At 35.8% G+C, this 23,595-nt stretch overlaps 1 protein-coding gene across 3 annotated transcripts in view; it reads right to left on the reverse strand.

Annotated features, from left to right (window-relative positions):
* The window catches only part of CFAP69 (cilia and flagella associated protein 69), a 70,575-nt gene that overhangs the window by 45,203 nt on the left and 1,777 nt on the right, over positions 1-23,595 (reverse strand). For 2 of the 3 annotated variants that reach the window (XM_082398263.1, XM_082398264.1), the window contains exons 2-6: positions 9,736-9,795; positions 8,014-8,079; positions 5,654-5,763; positions 3,042-3,118; positions 174-272 (exon numbers count right to left, since the gene is read on the reverse strand). In XM_082398263.1, the coding sequence (XP_082254389.1) occupies positions 174-272; positions 3,042-3,118; positions 5,654-5,763; positions 8,014-8,079; positions 9,736-9,795 (412 nt within the window). The other variant, XM_082398265.1, reaches the window with a different exon arrangement.

Here is a 23,595-nt window from a genome sequence, read left to right on the forward strand (position 1 = left end):
AACCCATGTCCCCTGTATTGGCAGGTGGATTCTTAACCACTGTGTCACCGGGGAAGCCCAATGTGTTGCATTTATGATCCCACTCTGTCTTTCCAAGTTCAAAGAGAAATGAGAAAGACTGTTCTGTTTTATAAAGACATAAGTTATTACTGAAAGACTATTGAAAACTTTACCTGTAATATGCTTCTTTGGTGGTTCTGCATGATAAAAGTCAATAATACACTTACAAATTTGTATCCTCAATTCAGAACTTGGTATTATCATTAAGTCACCTGCCAGAAGATAAACGAATGCTATTCAATAACAGTGCCATAAGTTTATTTGCAGTTTTAAGCATACAGTGTTAGTAACATGATTAAAAATATCATCAGAGATTCAAACTGGATCATGTAATTTTATACACACACACACGTGCGTGCACACGCATGCACAAAACACCCTGAATATCTATCCTTGTAACACTTGGCCCCTCAATCAACTCAGTCTCTCCTTCCCAGGAAGAAAAGAATGGTAATTAGCAGCATAAATGCTAGAACTAAATTGTCTAAGATTAAATCCTGGCTCTGCCACTTACTACCTGTATAAACTTGTGTCTTAGTTTTCTCATCTATAAAATGGTATAATAGTTACCACGTTAAAGATTGCTGTGAGAATTAAATGTGTTAGTATGAGAAAAGGGCTGAGAGTTTTCCTCCCTAACTAGAGAGTCAGTAATCTGTTGCCCCTAATAATGCATCCTTTGCTTAGAGAAGTTCCAAGTGAGCTTTGCTCCCTCAGTTTATTGACAGACTGGAAGACAGTGAGTTTCTAGGCAGTCTTTGCCCTGCAGGTAATAGTTTTATGTTCAAGTTATCATGGTGGGGATGGAGGATAGGGAATACTCCTTTTCAGTCATATATACACTACTTCTGAATTGGCTTCAGCCTATATTTCAAACTGAATTGTGTCTGCTCTGGTGAAGTCCTACAAGTATGATCCCTAAGAGAATCTGAAAATGATCAGTAGGATTCTGGAAATGATCCAGAATGTCCTCTGGGAGCCTGAGGACAACTGGAGTCAGGACCATCAGCTTCAGGACTGAAGCAGATCTGCTTGGATTCTCTGAGGGAAAGAGATAATTAGGTGTTCCTTGAAGACTTGTGTTTTGCATTAGGCTTTGCATAATGTTCATCTCTGAGGGTAGCCAGTGGGTGGGGAAACAAGCAGACAGAAGGAGGGAGCACGTAGGAAAGACTCACCCTAGCTTGAGAAGAATCTATCAGCAAAAGCTAGCACTTAAAAAAAAAAGATAGGTTCAAGATTATTCTCTTAATTTTTTTGGACCCGTCCTTTGAAGTTGAAAACTCACTATGTTTTGAAAAAAATTAGGCAACAGGAACAACTAAACTTTTCCAACAAAACTATCCAAACATTCAAATTTATGGGAAATTCTAAGGTTTCTCGTCTGCTTCACCACCCTTTTAGTTCCTGTAGGTTTAGATCATCTCTCATAGTTTCCTGTTTTATAATCTCAGGGCAGAGTACCAACTTTTTCCTTCATATGTTTCCAGAATCCTGCTCTTAAGTCGGAAATATCTATCATTTAGAAGAAAAAGTAATATAATTTACTAGTACATAGTAGAAACTGGAAGTTAGTAAAAATGAATAGCCTTTGTTCAAAACTTTGTACTACAAACAATTATTTTAGTTTAAACTCATGGTTCCAGCAATTAAAAAAATGAGGGACAGAGCAGCAGTACTTACATTAAGTAAGCAGTGAAAGGAGTTCATTTTAAGCTAAGAGTTCATACTGCCCTCAAATGAGACAGTAATATGTTCTGTAGGCAGGCATTCAGCAAAGAATAGACTGACACAGTAAAAAAAGCACCATGTATTTATTATACAAATGCATATTTAAAAATAATAAGGGCAACAGAGATTTTTAAAATGTTATCAACCAAACCTACACTTTTTATCTGTTAACTACCATATCCTCTTCTAGGTTGTCTTCTCACTGTAAATTTCCATTGATGAGAGATTCACAGAATTAAAGTTTCCCATTAGTTTCTAGTCTGCCTGCTCCTTAAGGTCATCTTACTTAACTCCCCATGTTTATTCTAATTTCCTTGACACCTTCACCCACTTTAGGCCATAATAATTCTTCCCAAAGTATCTACAGTTGAAGATTATGAAATTTATTTAGACATAAAAGTGTTAGTGTCTATGTTAAAAATTTTAAATGCCTTTTACTTATATTAGTTTCTATCATCTTTCAGTATGGAGTATAATGCTGGGAACATAACTATTCAGTAAATATTTATTTTTAATTTTTTAGGCCATTTGTGTATCTTTTATTTCTCCTGTACAAAGACCTAAATTAATAAGCATAAATTTAATGTGGGATTTGTTTTGGGAACATGCTGTTATGTCTCAGGGGCTGATTCAAGGAGCTATAGTGTTTGATCTCATTTCTAAAAAATTATTATTTTCTTTCTCTAGAAAACTGAGCAATAACCCAAATATGAAAACTGCTTATAATATTTTTCATATTTTTGTATACAAAAACACAGGCATCGTTATGTATATTATACTAAAGCTCCCAATATCCCACCATTTTATGATTTTATTTAAGACTTTAAATTATTTAATGAACAATTTGGCCCTTGCTAAATTGTTAGAATTGCTAACAATTCTAGCAATCAGTTAGGTTCAAGCAATGATTAGAGTTCAAAGATGAAAATATTTTTGTGATTACTGAAAGAGAGGAACACATACTTCTGATTTACAAAAAAAAAATGTTACCAAACATTTCATCAAACTAAATATATAACATCAAGACAAATAAGTGCAAAGAAGTATCTGCCAGTCCTTAAAATTAAGGAACAAAAAATCCTGTTGGTATCATGAAACACCTGAGTAGAAGATAATACAAAAAATGTCACCAAGCACACTGTGATTAATTCCCAACAAGAAAAGAGCCTAGATTTGGAGAAGTATCCTTAGTGAAACTTTGTGCAAGAGATATTTCCTTCCTGTCAGTAGGGCCTATCATCTCAACTCACCCAGAAGTGCAATTGAATTAGCAGTATCTTCAGCATATGTTATTTCATCCGATACTTTCTTTTTCAAAAATGGCAAGCTTCAATAAGAATGAAGAATATATGAGTTACGTTTAATGAAGTCCTTAATTGAAGCATCATTTGCAAAGTAGAGGAAAATTTCTTTTCTAAAGATTAAAATGAGGATAAATATCCTGTTTCTTTAGCCCTGGAGAATTAACAACTACCAAAAATATTTCTGTTTCTAACCAGTTGACCAAAATAAAACAAAACAAAATAAAATAGGTTTATAAAAATGAAGAGAGATGGACATACAAGGCAAGGGTTAAGAAAGCCATCTTGCAACACTACATAAATAAAAAACTTAAGAATCTTCTTTCTCTCTGAGGGCAAAATAATACTAGATTATACCTGTATTATTAAAATTAGGAAGACATTGGAAAATCTGATACAAATCACAGATCTAGTCTCACCTATAACTTAAAGGCTGTTCAAGGGCTTTTTCTGAAGTTTTTGAAACTCCAGTTAATAGATCAATGGTCTATTTGTTCTTAAAGGTCAGTGACTTTTTCCTTATTAATTGGATCAGTTACCATCCACGAAATAACAAATATACTTTTTGAGACACTAAAGAATTTAACAAATATTAATTATATTAGAATTACATTTCACAGCTAATATAACCAAAGTTATTTGAAAATAATTTATTCACAAGTCATAAAAGATAGGGCACTTGAACCTAGGTCATTAGTCTAAGTGTCAGAGGAGAGAGAAAAGTCACTTCCTAAACAAAAAATATAAACTATTTCAGCATTTCAGGAGTTCAAAATTTGAACTTCGTATCCTATTTAAAGATATTTAATATATCTTATATATAGGACTTTAAATTCATGTTTTTCAAGAAAAATTAACCAAGTAGTTGAAAAACAGCACTTGGAACTATCACATGTGGATGTATATAGGTCAACTGGAATTAAAAGATATTTCAAAGGCAAGTTATGAAAAGTAATATTTTATAAATGCCATAGAGGTTCATTTCTGGTGTTTGTTAGAATTTTTCATTTGAAATAAATAACTTAATTACTTGATATCCAGCTCATTGTTGAATCTCTAAAGTGAAGAACTATAAAACGAATTGTTCTTGTCCTCAAATGTTTTCCTTTTTTACCAAAGGAAACAGCCTAAAAGATAAAGCATCAGAAGAGTTTTCCACCAAAAAGGTTATGAAAAAAAATAAGCATTATACTTCTGATGCACTGAGAGAAACATATTACTTAGAAGCCAAAACAGAAGGGTTTGATTTTATTTTTTAATTTTCAATGTTTTTATCTCCCAAAAATGTCCTGAAAAGAGAATCAAGTGAGGGTGTGGTGTGGAAAAATGCATGATGAAAGTAGAAATTAGGAAAGTTAAAAAAATAAAAATGATGTGAATAATTATGAAATATGAAGGAAAGTGAAGAGTGCATTTCAAAAGATTTCTCATATTATGCAATGAAACATTCAGTCACAGCTTTCATAGAGAAACAATTCTTGGTGGAGCTCTGTAGGAGTGCTGATGTTGAAAGTAATGCTTGCAAATCTGGTGTTCTAAGACTTGCATAGCCTCAAAATCTGAAAGTGTTTCACATAATATTATCTCACATCAATATAACAATAATTTCCAGTTAGTACATTACAGTTCCTTGAGAGCATCAGAGCAATAATTTATTTCTTTATTTTTCATGGTTTCTATTAAAAAGTAAGGTGTGGTAAGGGCATTCAATAAATTTTTTTTGAACATCTGTTCAGATATCAAAATCTTAAATGTAGTTAGTTACAAAATTGCAAATATTATTGCTACTAAATCTAAAAGTGAGAGATAAACCTACCACGTATACATAGTCCTACTAACACTATTATTTATATATTAAAAGAAACTCACTATTTAAAAAGTAAATTGGTAGAAAGGTTTAGAAGGTTAAATTGTCGGAAAAGTTTATTCCTTGTTTAAGAAATTTCCTCTACCATATTATATTGAAAACCAAAAACATATATTTTAATATACATCTTGATTAGCCACTATGTGGCTAGTTCCCCCAAATGGTTGAAGAAAAAATAGTACAGAGGATGGAATATATAAATTTTATAATTCTGATCTCTAATTCACATTTTGAAAAAAATATGCCAAAAATAATTTGGTGATAAATCATTCTTTATTCAAATTTGGAAGATCAAATAAAACATTTTGACTCTCATGTCTTTGAGAGTCAAATTTCTTAGAGAGATAGAAAAAAAACTAGGCAGAAACTATTAAGTATTGTCCATTAATTTTCTCAAGGATTCTCTAAAAATATTATTTCTTTGTTTCATCTCACATTTATCATTCACTTGAGAGCAATTTATTATGAGAAAACATTTGAATATACTTACAGTTTAATCTCTTGTGGTCAGCAATCTCAGGCTACAATAAAATGTACTACCTTTGAGATACCAGCTGCTGAAATCAAGTGATCAAGTGAAGTGTCCTGAGTTCTGTATCACTTTGCTATACCATAATGCATAATATTTTTGTAAGACAAAATAGAACAGAAAATACTGCATGCTAATATAAAACAAAGTTAAAAAAAAACTTACCCACATAATTTTAGGATATTATATGCAGGTTCTAGAAAATGGGGCTGTTTTTTAATTTTTCCTGTACACAGATTCAGAATTTTAAATATCTGTGCTAAATCCCTTAGGGGCTTTAATATTTTTAGTTAAGAAATAAAATTAAGATTTTTATTAAAATATTCTTTACAGCACTTCTGTCAAGAAAAGTCTGTAGAATTCCATCTATTTTGTTAAATGTGGTTTAACTATACCAATTTTGAAATCTAAAGAGGAAAACAGAACCATGTTTTTTTAAGGAATATTATTTAATTTTTGTCTCAGTAACCGCTTATTCAAAATATTTTTTCTCTTCTCACATCTTTAGAATTTGATTACCAACTACTACACCACATATTCAGTTGAACAATAACTTATTATTGGCAATGAGTAATAACACTTTGAAAAAACAACTAACTTAATGGCTCAATTATATCCTTCATCTCCACCCACATACAAAACATATATTGCTCGGGAATAAGCAACCCAAACCTACCTTACTGTTCTGCGTTATTTTATTAACATTACTCAGGTGTGTGGTCTTGTTTTTAAGGTTTAAATTGATTGAAAATTTTATTTAAGCATTATGAAAGCAAAATCTACCCTCTCTAGATCTTCAGGTAAAAGCACCTTTTATTTTACCTATTTAAAAAACCCAACTGGTACATAAACAAATTTCACACTTTTTGTTTTGTTTTGTTTTTTAATACAGCTAAGGGGACATGGTAGCTGTGACTTGCACTTCTTGATTGAATCTGATCACTTCTAGTCTCTAGGAGCTCCTTAGAAAAAGATAGGAGAGCTGGATGTATTAGAAATACAAACCTCTGTTAACTTCCTAGAGAAATGACCAAGATACCTCTCTAACTTATCTTTGCTTTATGTGGTTATAATCTCTAAACCCAGCCTACTAAAGGCATTCAGAAACAGTCATTTGCCACCAACTCTCTAGCCTGAAGAAGAAAAAATAATGGAGGTGTTGAGTTATTGGGTTAAGATAAGAAATCTCTTGCTAGTAGACTTTCTTGGCTACCAGTAAACAATGCTTGATATCGACAAGCCCTCAGGTAACTGACTGAACAAATCCATATAAAACAAGGCTAAAATAAGGTGAGACAAGAGATAAAATTATAAGGCACACTTCCCTGAATCGGAGGCTTAAGACGTTTTGAAATCTTGGAACAAGCTAATATTAGAGACTGCTGTCTTCTTGGGACCAGACTGGACAACTGTTAGAGATTAGTTAGATCAATACTACTGTTAAGCGTGGTCTGTGGACCATGCCAGTTCTGGAATTGTATGTTACCAGTCTGTGGAAAAATAACTGCAGAAAGTGAGTTTCCTGTGACAATTTCATTGCATTTTACAATAGCATATATATGCAAAGGATAAAAAAAGAAACAACCCCCAACAGCAAACTGGTTCTTAATCACAGATAGTTTTGAGAAACGCTGGTTTCTACATATTCTTATCAGGGTGGTATCTTCATTGGGGATAACATTTTTATAGAATGTTTTAAAGATTATCAAGAACTTGCTCATACATTATCTCATCTAGTCTTCCTAGTGACCTCATGAGGGGCTGTTATCCCTATTTTATAAGGGTGGGAAAGTTAAGAAGCTTATCAACAGTGCAAATACTCAAGTAAATTGGTAGAAACAAGACTTTGACTTGGCCCTGCTAACTACATAAACTGTCCCTCTGAGTCTATAGAAACTGACAATATCTGCACAGTTAATATTGCATTATACTGTTTCTTCAAATTTATATTCTCTGATAAAAATATAATTTTGTAAAAAGCACAAAATGTTAGATATTTTCTGTGGTAAACAGAATAATGGCCTGTCCTAATCCCTAGAACTTGTGACTGTTACCTTCCTTACATGGCAAAGGGACTTTTCAGATGTGATTAAGTTAAAAGCCTCGACATGGGAAAGTTATCCGAGGTTATACAAGTAGGCCCAATGTAATTACAGGGTCCTTATAAGGAAAGGAGAGGCAGGAGAGGGTCAGAGAAGGAGATATGATGACAGAAGTAGAGGTGAGAGTGATGCTACTTCAAGGAAGGGCCCAGGAAGCTTAGGAATGCAGGCTGCCTCTAGAAGCTGGCAAGACAAGGAAATGGATTCTCCCCTAGAGCCTTCAGAAAGAACCAGCCCTGCCAACACCTTGCCTTTAGCCCAGTGAGACCTCCAGGACTGTAAAACAAAAAATTTATGTGGTTTTAAGGCACTAAGTTTGTGGTAATTTGTTACAGCAACAATAGGAAGCTAATGCATTTTCTAATAAAAATTCTCCCATTTCAGAATAAACAAAACAAACATACACATATAAGTAAAGGATACAAGTCCATTCTGATAACACTGCACCATTTTCTTGACAGATATAAGTTGTTTTTCTTCTAAATCATCCTAAAACAAATTATCTATTTTAGTTCTTTTGTGTTATTAATTCTGTTGAGATTTTTAAAATTTTCCTTAGTGTAAAAAGAAAGTAGAAATGTTATCAAGTAATTCTTAAATTACTATATTATAATGTAAGCATTAAAAATGTTTCATAAAACAGTGAAGGTAAAAATAAACTACCATTTATATTTGAATAAGAAATTGCGAATCAAAACTAGGTTAATATAAAAGCAGTAATTGTTTCCAGAAATAATATTAACAATACTGAAGTATGTTGAGCATTTTTCTATGCCATGTACCATTTAGGCAAGCTATATACATATCATTTCATTAATCTTCAAAATAACCCTATTAGGAGGTACTTTTATTATCCTTCTTTTTTGGAATAGGAAACTCAAGCTGAAACACTACGTAATTACCCCAAATCACACAGCTAATAAATGGTGATGTAAGAAGTCAAATTTGACAATCTGACTCCAGAAATTGCATTTTTAACCTCTAAAATATACCCAATGTAATGGCTCAAACTAAACATCTTCAGCCAATTAAAACAAAACAAAACAAAGCAAAGCAAAACTCTGTATACTGATGTATTTTCATGACTGAATCACTTCTGTCCTTTTAACCTTCTTAAATTGTTTGTGAGAAACTGTGGCACATATATCTATATCTATATCTATATATCTGTGTGTATATATATATGTATGAACACATATATATACATACACACACACACACACACACACATACATACATATTTTGCCTACCCTTATTTAACAGCTAGTAGGAGCTCTACGTAGTTGGGCTTCCTTTTTTAAAAACTGCAGATATATTCACAATTAAAAATAACTTTCACAATAATCATAGCCAACAAAAGATAAATTATTCTTATAAAGTCATTATTCTTAATGTGTTTTTTTCTTCTTTCTATGTAAAAATGTAGAGACTAAAAAATAAAACAATGACTAAATTTTTGCACCTGCTAATCACAGGACATTGTTTTGATCTGCGATACCATGGTCAGCCCATTTCCCATTTATTGAAAGTATGCAATCTTCATCCTGTAGTAATTTTATAGTGTATACTGGCTTTTTAGGCATTCAGTCAATTCTTGGGTAACATCAGGAGAGCGTCATATAAACATGTATCCATATGCATTCATTATCCTTTCTCCCAATGCCTAAACTCTCAATTTTGAGTCTTGTATCTTTATTTCCATTACATTATACATTCTGTATAAGAGTTCTCTCAAAATAAATTACTTATGACTGGATATGAGTATGTACATATCCTGATTTCTTATCAGGAAATTTTTAAGTACTACATCATGATACACTTTTGCTACCCTTGTACCCATATCCTACTTGGTAATAAGCTATGAACAGAGGCTAGATTAGTCTTTCTTTACTCTTATGATTTCTTCTGTTTATATCCACCATGGATTTATCCATCCCATGTAATCAAATCTATTCTTTCCCAGCCTCCCTACCAGGTTAAATATATTCATACTAAATTTAAAAAGTTCTTCAATATGAGACATAGACTATTTGAAATGTTTTCAACAAAAGGAGAGAAATGAGACATATTTAGGGGAATACATGTTACCATTCAGGGAGATCACAGTTTCTAAGTGAAATAGAGAAATTTTCTCCCAAAGCTTACTTTACCAGTCTCTTCAAGGAGTTTGATGACACGATTTAGGTCCATAGGCTCGGAAACACCCTAAAAAACATACAACTCATAGTATTCTATGTCATGAGAAACAAGAAATCACATCAAACACACTATTTTTATATGGTATTATCTCTTAGCAACTTAAAAATATCTATGACAAAAAGATAGTAAGGGATAATGAAAAGCAGATGAGACTTATAGGAGTAAACAAATTTTGGAGTGAAAAAAAACCCCCCAAGCCTCTTAAATTCTAGTATTACCTTACAATCTTTTTTCTTTTTTGCATTTTATTTTTATTAGTATTATTATTTTTTAACATCTTTATTGGAGTATAATTGCTTTACAATGGTGTGTTAGCTTCTGCTTTATAACAAAGTGAATCAGCTATACATATACATATATCCCCATATCTCCTCCCTCTTGCATCTACCTCCCACCCTCACATCTTACAATCTTAATGTCTTTAAATTTCTTAGTCCCGAAAGGCCTAGGAGAGCATCTGGAATAATAGCACTTCCATGCTTTGGAAAATAAAATGATCTCATTCATACATATTACATATCTCATGCATACACATTACACTGAGTTTGCCTACGCAGATATACATAAGACTAGCTTCTAAACTACAGGTAGGCAATCGCCTTCCTGAACCAGGTATCCCCTCTCCCAGCAGTCTTACATCACCTGTATTAGAAAACTGGAACTGCCAAGTTCTACAGAGTTTACATCTTAAATATTTCTTAAGCCCACTCCATCTTTTTTTTTTTTTAATTTTTATTGGAGTATAGTTACTTTACAATGTTGTGTTAGTTTCTGCTGTACAACAAAGTGAATCAGTTATACATATACATATATCCACTCTTTTTTAGATTTCCTTCCCATTTAGGTCACCACAGAGCACTGAGTAGAGTTCCCTGTGCTATACAGTAGGTTCTCATTAGTTATTTATCTTATATATAGTCATGTATATATGTCAATCCCAATCTCCCAATTCATCCCACCCTCCCCCTTCCCCCCTTGGTAACCATAAGTTTGTTTTCTACATCTGCGACTCTATTTCTGCTTTGCAAATAAGTTCATCTGCACCATTTTTCTAGATTCCACATACAGTATAAGCGATATTATACGATATTTGTCTTTCTCTTTCTGACTTACTTCACACTGTATGACAATCTCTAGGTCCACCCATGTCTCTGCAAATGGCATTATTTCATTCCTTTTATGGCTGAGTAATAGTCCATTGTATATACATGTACCACATCTTCTTTATCCATTCCTCTGTCAATGGACATTTAGGTTGCTTCCATGTCCTGGCTATTGTAAATAGTGCTGCAGTGAACATCGGGGTGCATGTATCCTTTCAAATTATGATTTTCTCCAGATATATGCCCAGGAGTGGGATTGCTGGGTCATATGGTAATTCTATTTTTAGGTTTTTAAGGAACCTCCATAGTGGCTGTACCAATTTACAATCCCACCAACAGTGTAGGAGGGTTCCCTTTTCTCCGCACCCTCTCCAGCATTTATTGTTTGTAGATTTTTTGATGATGCCCATTCTAACTGGTGTGAGGTGATACCTCATTGTAGTTTTGATTTCCATTTCTCTAATAATTAGTGATGTTGAGCATCTTTTCATGTTTTTTGGCCATCTGTATGTATTCTTTGGAGAAAAGTCTATTTAGGTCTTCCACCCACTTTATGATTGGGTTGTTTGTTTTTTTGATATTGAGCTGCATGTGTTGTTTGTATATTTTGGAGATTAATCCCTTGTCAGTTGCTTTGTTTGCAAATATTTTCTCCCATTCTGAGGGTTGTTTTTCAGTTTGTTTATGGTTTCCTTTGCTGTGCAAAAGCTTTTAAGTTTAATTAGGTCCCATTTGTTTATTGTTCTTTTTATTTTCATTACTCTAGGCGGTTGATTGAGAAAGATCTTGCTGTGATTTATGTCAAAGAGTGTTATGCCTATGTTTTCCTCTAAGAGTTTTATACTATCCGGCCCACTCCATCTTAATGATTTATTCAGTTCTCATTTCTCACTCAGTTGTGGAGGTTTCCTGCTGTTTGTTCTCCCCGCCACTAGTCTTGCACACTTACGGTTCTGCCCTCTGGTCAGAACAATAAAACTCAAATCTGAACACAACACGTCTAAATCATTCAATGACTCTCCACTAATGCCCTTCACCCCCTCCTCTGTTTTCATTATGTTGTTACAATCCTATCTGCCTCCTTGGTTAACCTCCCCAGGTCCTTCAAAACACATTTCAGGTGTCACCTCCCCTAGGGAGGAAAAAAGATACAACAAATGTCCCCCCTGAGTACTCCCATAGCACCTTGAATGTATAGCCATCACAGTTCCCGTCACCTTATTCTAAAATGGTTTACATCCTTATCCCCTATCCCAAAGTTTACTTTGAGGGAAGACTGTTGTTTTCTGGCATCCCCAGCACCAAACACTGGGTGTAACATATATAAGTTATTTGTAGGTAAATGGGGAAGGAAATGGAAGGTGTTATCCAAAGTTTAAGTACTTATGATAGTACAGAAATGTCCAAATTCTACATGCAGTTTTGGCTATATTTATCTTGGGGATTAATGCTTTGCTGCATGGCGTTTTCTTTAATTCAAATGTTATATCAATATTGCTTACTCCTATTAGATGGGTTAAGCTATCCCAGTCTCTTTTGTTTCCTTCTTCACATCTTTCCTGCTTTCACACTTATTTCTACTTTAAAATAACTGTTTGAAAAGATGATGTAATGATGATATAAAAAATATTCAAAAAGAAAAAAATCTTATTCTTACCATCAAAATACATTTTTATTATTTTGTTTTATATATGTATTTTATATTTTATTTTCTGTTTTTATTTACATGTATAAATACCTCACATAATTTCACTTAGTGTTAACACTATTGTATATTCTGATTTTTAAATCTATAATACATACCGTTCCATATTTCTACATAGTCACCTTTCTACACAGTCATTATTCCATTGCCTCTTAGGGCTAGAATTTCCTTTCCTTTCACAATTACAAACTCACATGTTCTGATCTCAAGAAATGTCTTTCAAAAACAATTTTCAGTTAAGCGTTCTAACTTTAAGTGTGCAGAATAAGTATCTGGGTGAGTTTATTTACTCAATATGATTTTTACTTTAAAAATTAACAATCAAAAAGGATTTACTCCCATAACTACTGGGTGGGTGACTCACAGACTGGAGAACACTTATACCATAGAAGTCCACCCACTGGAGTGAAGGTTCTGAGCCCCACGTCAGGCTTCCCAACCTGGAGGTCCGGCAATAGGAGGAGGAATTCCTAGAGAATCAGACTTTGAAGACTAGTGGGAATTGATTGCAGGACTTCGACAGGACTGGGGGAAACAGAGACTCCACTCTTGGAGGGCACACACAAAGTAGTGTGCGCATCAGGACCCAGGGGAAGGAGCAGTGACCCCACAGAGACTGAACCAGACCTACCTGCTACTGCAGGGGGTCTCCTGCAGAGATGGGGGTGGCTGTGCCTCACCGTGGGGACAAGGACACTGGCAGCAGAAGTTCTGGGAAGTACTCCTTGGCATGAGCCCTCCCAGAGTCTGTCATTAGCCCCACCAAAGAGCCCAGGTAGGCTCCAGTGTTGGGTTGCCTCAGGCCAAACAACCAACATGGAGGGGACCCAGCCCCACCCATCAACAGTCAAGCGGATTAAAGTTTTACTGAGCTCTGCCCACCAGAGCAACAGTCCACTCTACCCACCACCAGTCCCTCCCATCAGGAAACTTGCACAAGCCTCTTAGATAGCCTCATCCACCAGAGGGCAGACAGCAGAAGCAAGAAGAACTACAATCCTGCAGCCTGTGGAACAAAAACCACATTCACAGAAAGATAGACAAGATGAAAAGGCAGAGGGCTATGTACCAGATGAAGGAACAAGATAAAACCCCAGAAAAACAACTAAATGAAGTGGAGATAGGCAACCTTCCAGAAAAAGAATTCAGAATACTGATAGTGAAGATGATCCAGGACCTCGGAATAAGAATGGAGGCAAAGATCAAGAAGATGCAAGAAATGTTTAACAAAGACCTACAAGAATTAAAGAACAAACAAACAGAGATGAACAATACAATAACTGAAATGAAAACTACACTAGAAGGAATCAATAGCAGAATAACTGAGGCAGAAGAACAGATAAGTGACCTGGAAGACAGAATGGTGGAATTCACTGCTGTGGAACAGAATAAAGAAAAAAGAATGAAAAGAAATGAAGACAGCCTAAGAGACCTCTGGGACAACATTAAATGCAACAACATTCGCATTATAGGGGTCCCAGAAGGAGAAGAGAGAGAGAAAGGACCCAAGAAAATATTAGAAGAGATTATAGTTGAAAACTTCCCTAACATGGGAAAGGAAATAGCCACCCAAGTCCAGGAAGTGCAGAGAGTCCCATACAGGATAAACCCAAGGAGAAACAAGCCGATACACATAGTAATCAAACTGGCAAAAATTAAAGACAAAGAAAAATTATTGAAAGCAGCAAGGGAAAAATGACAAACAACATACAAGGGAACTCCCATAAGGTTAACAACTGATTTCTCCGCAGAATCTCTACAAGCCAGAAGGGAGTGGCATGATATACTTAAAGTGATGAAAGGGAAAACCTACAACCAAGATTACTCTAAGAACTTCTCTAAGTGGGAAACACAAGAGAAGAAAAGGACGTACAAAAACAAACCCAAAACAATTAAGAAAATGGTCATACGAACATACATATCGATAATTACCTTAAACATGAATGGATTAAATGCTCCAAGCAAAAGACACAGGCTTGCTGAATGGATACAAAAACAAGACCCATATATATGCTGTCTACAGGAGACCCACTTCAGACCTAGGGACACATACAGACTGAAAGTGAGGGGATGAAAAAAGATATTCCATGCAAATGGAAATCAAAAGAAAGCTAGAGTAGCTATACTCATATCAGGTAAAATAGACTTTAAAATAAAGAATGTTACAAGAGACAAGGAAGGACACTACATAATGATCAAGGGATCAATCCAAGAAGAAGATATAACAATTATAAATATATATGCACCCAACATAGGAGCACCTCAATACATAGGAGCACCTCAATACATAAGGCAACTGCTAACAGCTATAAAAGAGGAAATCGACAGTAACACAATTATAGTGGGGGACTTTAACACCTCACTTACACCAATGGACAGATCATCCAAAATGAAAATAAATAAGGAAACAGAAGCTTTAAATGACACAATAGACCAGATAGATTTGATATTTATAGGACATTCCATCCAAAAACAGCAGATTACACTTTCTTCTCAAGTGTGCATGGAACATTCTCCAGGATAGATCACATCTTGGGTCACAAATCAAGCCTCAGTAAATTTAAGAAAATTGAAATCATATCAAGCATCTTTTCTGACCACAATGCTATGAGATTAGAAATGAATTACACGGAAAAAAACATAAAAAACACAAACACATGGAGGCTAAACAATACGTTACTAAATAACCAAGAGATCACTGAAGAAATCAAACAGGAAATCAAAAAATACCTAGAGACAAATGACAATGAAAACACTACAATCCAAAACCTAAGGGATGCAGCAAAAGCAGTTCTAAGAGGGAAGTTTATAGCTATACAAGCCTACATCAAGAAACAGAAAAATCTCAAATAAACAATCTAACCTTACACCTAAAGGAACTAGAGAAAGAAGAACAAACAAAACCCAAAGTTAGCAGAAGGAAAGAAATCATAAAGATCAGAGCAGAAATAAATGAAATAGAAACAAAGAAAACAATAGCAAAGATCAATAAAACTAAAAGCTTGTTCTTTGAGAAGATAAACAAAGTTGATAAATCATTAGCCAGACTCATCAAGAAAAAGAGGGAGAGGACTCAAATCAATAAAATTAGAAATGAAAAAGGAGAAGTTACAACAGGCACCGCAGAAATACAAAGCATCCTGAGAGACTACTACAAGCAACTCTATGCCAATAAAATGGACAACCTGGAAGAAATGGACAAATTCTTAGAAAGGTATAACCTTCCAAGACTGAACCAGGAAGAAATAGAAAATATGAACGGACCAATCACAAGTAATGAAAATGAAACTGTGATTAAAAATCTTCCAACAAACAAAAGTCCAGGACCAGATGCCTTCACAGGTGAATTCTATCAAACATTCAGAGCAGAGCTAACACCCATCCTTCTCAAACTCTTCCAAAAAATTGCAGAGGAAGGAGCACTCACAAACTCATTCTATGAGGCCACCATCACCCTGATACCAACACCAGACTAAGATACTACAAAAAAAGAAAATTAGACACCAATATCACTGATGAATATAGATGCAAAAATCCTCAACAAAATACTAGCAAACAGAATCCAACAACACATTAAAAGGATCATATACCATGATCAAGTGGGATTTATCCCAGGGATGCAAGGATTCTTCAATATATGCAAATCAATCAATGTGATACACCATATTAACAAACTGAAGAATAAAAACCATATGATCATCTCAATAGATGCAGAAAAAGCTTTGGACAAAATTCAACACCCATTTACGATAAAAACTCTCCAGAAAGTGGGCATAGAAGGAACCTACCTCAACGTAATAAAGACCATATATGACAAACCCACAGCAAACATCATTCTCAATGGTGAAACACTGAAAGCATTTCCTCTAAGATCAGGAACGAGACAAGGATGTCCACTCTCACCACTATTATTCAACATAGTTTTGGAAGTCCTATCCATGGCAATCAGAGAAGAAAAAGAAATAAAAGGAATACAAATTGGAAAAGAAGAAGTAAAACTGGCACTGTTTGCAGATGACATGATTCTATACGTAGAGAATCCTAAAAATGCCACCAGAAAACTACTAGAGCTAATCAGTGAATTTGGTAAAGTTGCAGGATACAAAATTAATGCACAGAAATCTCTTGCATTCCTATACTAATGATGAAAAATCTGAAAGAGAAATTAACGAAACACTCCCATTTACCATTGCAACCAAAATAATAAAATACCTAGGAATAAACCTACCTAGGGAGACAAAAGACCTGTATGCAGAAAACTATAAGACACTGATGAAAGAAATTAAAGATGATACCAACAGATGGAGAGATATACCATGTTCTTGGATTGGAAGAATCAACATTGTGAAAATGACTATACTACCCAAAGCAATCTACAGATTCAATGGAATCCCTATCAAACTACCAATGGCATTTTTTAGTAGAACAAATAATCTTAAAATTTGTCTGGAGACACAAAAGAACCCGAATAGCCAAAGCAGTCTTGAGGGAAAATAGTGGAGCTGGAGGAATCAGACTCCCAGACTTCAGACTATACTACAAAGCTACAGTAATCAAGACAATATTGTAGTGGCACAAAAACAGAAACATAGATCAATGGAACAAGATAGAAAGCCCAGAGATAAACCCACACACCTATGGTCAACTAATCTATGACAAAGGAGACAAGGATATACAATGGAGAAAAGACAGTCTCTTCAATAAGTGGTGCTGGGAAAACTGGACAGCTGCATGTAAAAGAATGAAATTAGAACACTCCCTAACACCATACACAAAAATAAACTCAAAATGGATTTGAGACCTAAATGTAAGACTATACACTATAGAACTCTCAGAGGAAAACATAGGAAGAACACTCTTTGACATAAACCACAGCAAGATCTTTTTTGATCCACCTCCTAGAGTAATGGAAATAAAAGCAAAAATAAACAAATGGGACCTCATGAAACTTCAAAACTTTTGCACAGCAAAGGAAACCATAAAGAAGATGAGAAGACAACCCTCAGAATGGGAGAAAATATTTGCAAATGAATCAACGGACAAAGGATTAATCTCCAAAATATGTAAACAGCTCATGCAGCTCAATATTAAAAAACAAACAACTCAATCAAAAAATGGGCAGAAGACCTAAATAGACATTTCTCCAAAGAAGACATACAGACGGCCACGAAGTATATGAAAAGATGCTCAACATCACTAATTATTAGAGAAATGCAAATCAATACTACAATGAGGTGTCACCTCACACCAGTTAGAATGGGTATCATCAGAAAATCTACAAACAACAAATGCTGGAGAGGGTGTGGCGAAAAGGGAACCCTCCTGCACTGTTGGTGGGAATGTAAATTGATACAGCCACTATGGAGAACAGCATGGAGGTTCCTTAAAAACCTAAAAATAGAATTACTGTATGATCCGGCAATCCCACTACTGGGCATATATCCTGAGAAAACCGTAATTCAAAAAGACACATGCACCCCAATGTTCATTGCAGCACTATTTCCAATAGCCAGGTCATGGAAGCAACCTAAATGCCCATCGACAGACAAATGGATAAAGAAGTTGTGGTACATATATAGAATGGAATATTACTCAGCCATAAAAAGGAATGAAACTGGGTCATTTGTAGAGACGTGGATGGATCTAGAGAGTGTCATACAGAGTGAAGTAAGTCAGAAGGAGAAAAACAAATATCGTATATTAACGCATGTATGTGGAACCTAGAAAAATGGTACAAATGAACCGGTTTGCAGGGCAGAAGTTGAGACACAGATGTAAAGAACAAACGAATGGACACCGAGGGGGGAAAACCGCGGCGGGTTGGGATGGTGGTGTGCTGAATTGGGCGATTGGGATTGACATGTATACACTGATATGTATAAAATTGATGACTAATAAGAACCTGCTGTTTTTTTTTAAAAAAAAGGATTTACTATATAGTTATTTATCCTTGGTATTATGATTACCATTAAAATTGTTACATCTTACTATTAAATTGTTTAAATTATTAAATTTACTGTTACAAAAATTTTTGATAAATAGAATTTTGCCTTTTAAGGTTTTGGGATTTAACAGTGCCATATGCCACTACCTCAGTTGTCCTTTTCCTTCCTGTGTTCTCAGAGAAATAAATATATATAGTGAGTATTTATTTTCCGATTTTCTGCAATATTGGCTTTGAGGGTTGGAAAAGATATTGAAATGAAATGTCACTGCAAAATTTTTTTTTTAGTACCTGTATGTATTATCAGAATTTTTTCCCCCAAATGACCAGGTATAACTTTTCCAAGAAAGAGAGTATAAAGATTAAAGCATAGATTTATCTTGTATTATCTTAAATTTATCTTATATTACTACTTCATGTTACCCTGTGTTTTACTTGCATGGCACATATTATATTTTTAAGATTTCTCCCTCTCTCCCTCCCTCCCTTAGCCTTTTCCTCCTTCTATAAATAGTTATAAGCAGCTTCGACATTTCAGAAACTGTGCTAGGTGTGGGGAACGCATTGCTCTGACTTCAAGTACCTATCAATCTGGCATGAGATGCGGGTAATACGGATAACATGCTACAAAATGCTTCATGAATGCTGAGAGGTGTGCTCTGGAACTATACAGAGGGGGACAGAATGGTATGGGGAGGAGGGATGGGAATCTGGGACAGCTTTTGAAAGAAGTAATCTTCAAGCAGAGGTGAGACTGAGCAGGATTTGTGAGATGAACTGAAGGTTTGAGAGATGGAGCAAAGGAAGTAGCATGTGTGAAGGCCCGGAGACGAGAGAAAACATGGCATTTACGGGACTGGTGAGTCATTCAGTAGGTTGGAGAAGATAGTGCAGAGGATAGTAGCTACAGATGATGCCGATAAGGTAAGTAGAGGTCAAATCATGAATAATAATGATGCTAATAACAATAATGGTGATAGCTAAAACTTATTAGACAACGTCTATTTCTAGGTACAGCTGTAAGCACTAAATGAATTTACTAACTGAATTCTATGAGGTAGATACTATTATTAATCCCATTTGACAGAGAGCCTTGTATACTATGCCAATGATCATCAGAAGCTATTGAATGGTTTGAGAGACTGGATATAAAAATAGACAAAGGCCAGACTACATCTAGCAACAGAACTCTGTCCTACAACCTCTGTAGCAACCAACCTGGGGAGTCAAACCACAACTTCTGCAGCAATTGGCTCAGAAAAGTCAGTATTCAGTCAATGATTGTCAGATTCCCTATTTTTTACCCCAATTTGTCACTCAGGGCCAACCAGAAAAAGACAAGTATGCTTTCCAAATCAATCACACAGGTTGCCTTGCTTCTAGCTAGCTCACTTCCAGCTTCCCCAAGGCAACAACCTCCAACCAGAGCAAATCAGAAGCCTCCCTTTTATTCACTGTAAAGCTCCCCTGCCTGCCTTGGGAGTCTCTGCTAAATGTAAGCAATGCTGTTAGATTCTCTTTCTATAGCAAGCTCTGAACAGCAAGCCCCTGTTCGTTCTCACTAGGGTGGTCTTCATTGATTTCCACAGGCTTTAACCAGAGGAATGTAACAATAAAAAAGATAATTCTGTCTGCTGAGTAGAGACTGAACTGGCAAGATCTAGACTGGAGGTGGGAGACCAGTCTGTGACTTCAGACCTTGACTAAGGCAGTGGCAATCGGGATACACAACAATGAATGGAATGAAAAGCATCAAGGAGGCAGAATCAGCAGGACCTAATGAGTGATTTGATTTGGTGGGAAAGAGAAGGAAAAGGTAAGGAGGACGGACAGGCTTGAGGAATGACATAAGTGGTTGGCACCATTTGCTGAGACAGGGATGCTGGAGGAAGAAGCTTGTGTTGAGGCTGGAGATGAGTTAAATTTGGGGCAGCGATTTCTAAGTCACAGGCTTAAAGTAATAACTGGAACAGTCTGGGTAAATGAGATCACACAGGCAGGGTGTAGAAGCAAGAGAGAACATACAGATGTAAAAATAAAAATAATTGCTGTTATTATCATCATAAGATGTTTATGGAGAAATTGTAAAAACATTTAACAAAACCTTTTAAGATCAAAAGCTTAATAAACTGCTTTGAAGAAAACTAGACCTCCACTTACGTCAAGTTATAGAATGAACTTATTTTCCCACTTTACCAAGGAACATTTCAAAGGGGGAAAATCCTGCTCCTTTGATACTTAGTTACAGGGAAAGTATCTAACATTTATTGTGGTCCATTTATGTGTCTGGTACTTTATATCTTAATTAATCCTCAAATATACCATATGAAGATAGCATTATTATCCCTGTTGTTGAAACTGAGGCCCTGATATCTAACTTGTTAAGGTCACATAGCTAGTATATGGGCTAGCAGGGCTGTCTGATGCAGAAACACTGGTTCTTTGCACCTTCATTCTCTGCCTGACTTCTCAGCTGACCACAGAGGCTACTTCTAGCAATTACTCCAAAGCAGGGGTAGGCAATTTAAGGACATAATCCATGGCAGTATTACAGATAGTGGCAGGATATGACATCAACTAGCGGACTGTGCAGGTTCTCACAGGGAACGCAAATTTGGGCAAGGAAGCTCAGCCATGATACTATGCAAGTGAAAAAAAAAAAACTAATCGCAATCATATTTATTCTACAAATATTACTGTGTGCCTCCATTGTGTCATTGTTCTAAGTGCTGAAGATATGGTATTGAATAAACACACAAAATCTCTTGCTTTTATAAAGAATTGATACGCTTTGGGGGAGACAATAAGTTTTACAGTGTATTGCAAGATAATGCGCTGGAGAAATGGGAGTAGAAAGTGCTAGGATGCTTAAGCAGTGGTTGGCAAAAGACTCACAGAGTGGGTAAAATTTCAGCAAAGTCTTGAAGGAGGTAAGGGAACAAGCCATGGATAAGGGGAAAACTTCCAGGCAGTGGGCATAGCAAGTGCAGAGGCCCTTAGGCAGAGTACCTCTGGCATGGTTGAGGAGAAGCTAGGAGGCCAGTGTGGCTGGAACACAGAAGGCTTTATCAGCTACTAATGAGGACTTAAATTTCTACTCTGAACTCAGAGTTGAGAGGGGAAGGACACGCAAGTATTAAGATATATGTTCTACACTTAAGGAGAGGGAGAGACAAAACAAGACAAATGAAATAGTAACAAACATAAAACAACTGATAATTAGGTGAGAAACTATGAGACTCAGACCAAGGACTACACCCATTTATGAGAAGAAAGTCTGTGAGAGTGAAAATGAATGGGAAGTATGTCCTATTGGGGGTTACTTTATGGTGGACAGGTAGGATCTGAAGGTAGGGTAAGATTTAAATTCAGAAAAGAGGGGAGGGCATTCATTCAATACATATTTAATATCCCCTCCTGTGTACCAGGTGTTGTGCTGGGTGCTACTGGGGGATAATAGGGGACATTACAGAAAAAAACAACAGAGAAGGTTTCTGCCCTCATGCAGGTGGCACTAAGCAGAGTACATGGAACAGATAAAGCACAGATTATATACATTGGGAAACCTTGCAAACAGGACAAGAAGTGGACCTGAGGCACTTTGAGGATGGCAGACACCTTAGATACCATCTAGTTCAGTGGTTCTGAGGCTAAAAATCACTTAAAGGAGCTTTTTAAGAGTCCCAGGCACAACACTGAGGATTATGATTAAGTAAATCTAGGGAAGGACCCAGCTATGTACAGTTTTCTTTTAAAAAAGCTCCTCAGATGACTGTGATGGTCATCCAAGTTTGGGGAACACTCATCTATTACAGGCTTGTTTTACAGAAAAGGGAACAGGTTTAGAGGGTTGAGTGATCTGGTCAATGTAATGATATTAAGTGAGGGAAGCAATAAGGAGCTACTGCAGAAGCCTGAAAGAAAGAACAGGTGGGACTCAGAGGTAGCAAGGAGGATGGTAAAGTGGTGTTTATGGATAATGGAGTGGGAAGAGAGGAAGAGGTGCGACCCAAGGATGTGACATTAATCCAGGATTGACTGAGGCATTGTGGTGACAGGAAAGGAGAGTGAGTAGTTCTTTTAAAGCCCCATTTGGTACCATATCATCTGACCTGGCAGGGGGAGGGTTGGAATTTTTATTGTTGTTGTTATTGTTTACTTTGTTTTATAATCTGAGTCCATGTAAAACCATCTCCTATGGCTTTCCAGGAGGTAGCTGCTGTGAAACTGTCACACTGTACATACCATACTGCAGCTATGACACACTAAGTGTTGCTACTCTGAGTGGAAAATGGAGTCCTTCAACCAGTAACAATGGCATCACCTGAAAACCTGTTAGAAAAGCAGAATCCAGGGCTCCACCCAGACCTACAGAATTAGAATCTATATAGTTTAATAAGTTCCCCAGGTGCTCCAAATGCACATTAAATTTTGAATAATCACTGCCCCAAAGGGCTTCTTATTCTTTATGATAAGAGGAACAACATTAAAATAAATAGGAAATAGATAAAGGGTGAACAATTTGTGATTTCTCAAGCATATATGATGAAGCTGGCTTAATGGGTTGAGGTAGACCCCACATTCTCACTTTTAGCTACTAGGATATACTATACTGTCACTGTAGGAAGAGGGGGAGGCTGCAAATATGGAAAGGTTTGAAAAGATTGGAAACATTTAGAGTTCCAAGGCAGAGGTCTACAAAGGTTATCATTTTAAGTGGCAAAAAGCACTAGACTCCACTCCCAGTAAAGAAACTGAGTAACTCTCAGTTAACTTCTCATGGCCTTAGGGTCTTCATTTGTAAAAACAACCACAAACAAAAACCAGGAAGGCTAAGAGACCATTTCTCCCAGCTCTAAAAGATGTCTTTATTCGATTTCATTTCTTTTGGTAGAAACTGCCTTTTTCTTCAGTACTATAAAAAATGTTAATATCCCTAGAAGCAGTTATTAACAGGGTAGGAACTTTAATTAATACAAACTGATTTCTTCCAGGAGGAGAAACCTAGGCCCTGTAAGAAGAGGCAGTAATGAAAGAGGAAAAGAAAGGAAAGG

The sequence above is a fragment of the Balaenoptera borealis genome (assembly GCF_965194805.1).
Source record: "Balaenoptera borealis genome assembly, chromosome: 7".
In the NCBI taxonomy this organism is placed as follows: Eukaryota; Metazoa; Chordata; class Mammalia; order Artiodactyla; family Balaenopteridae; genus Balaenoptera; species Balaenoptera borealis.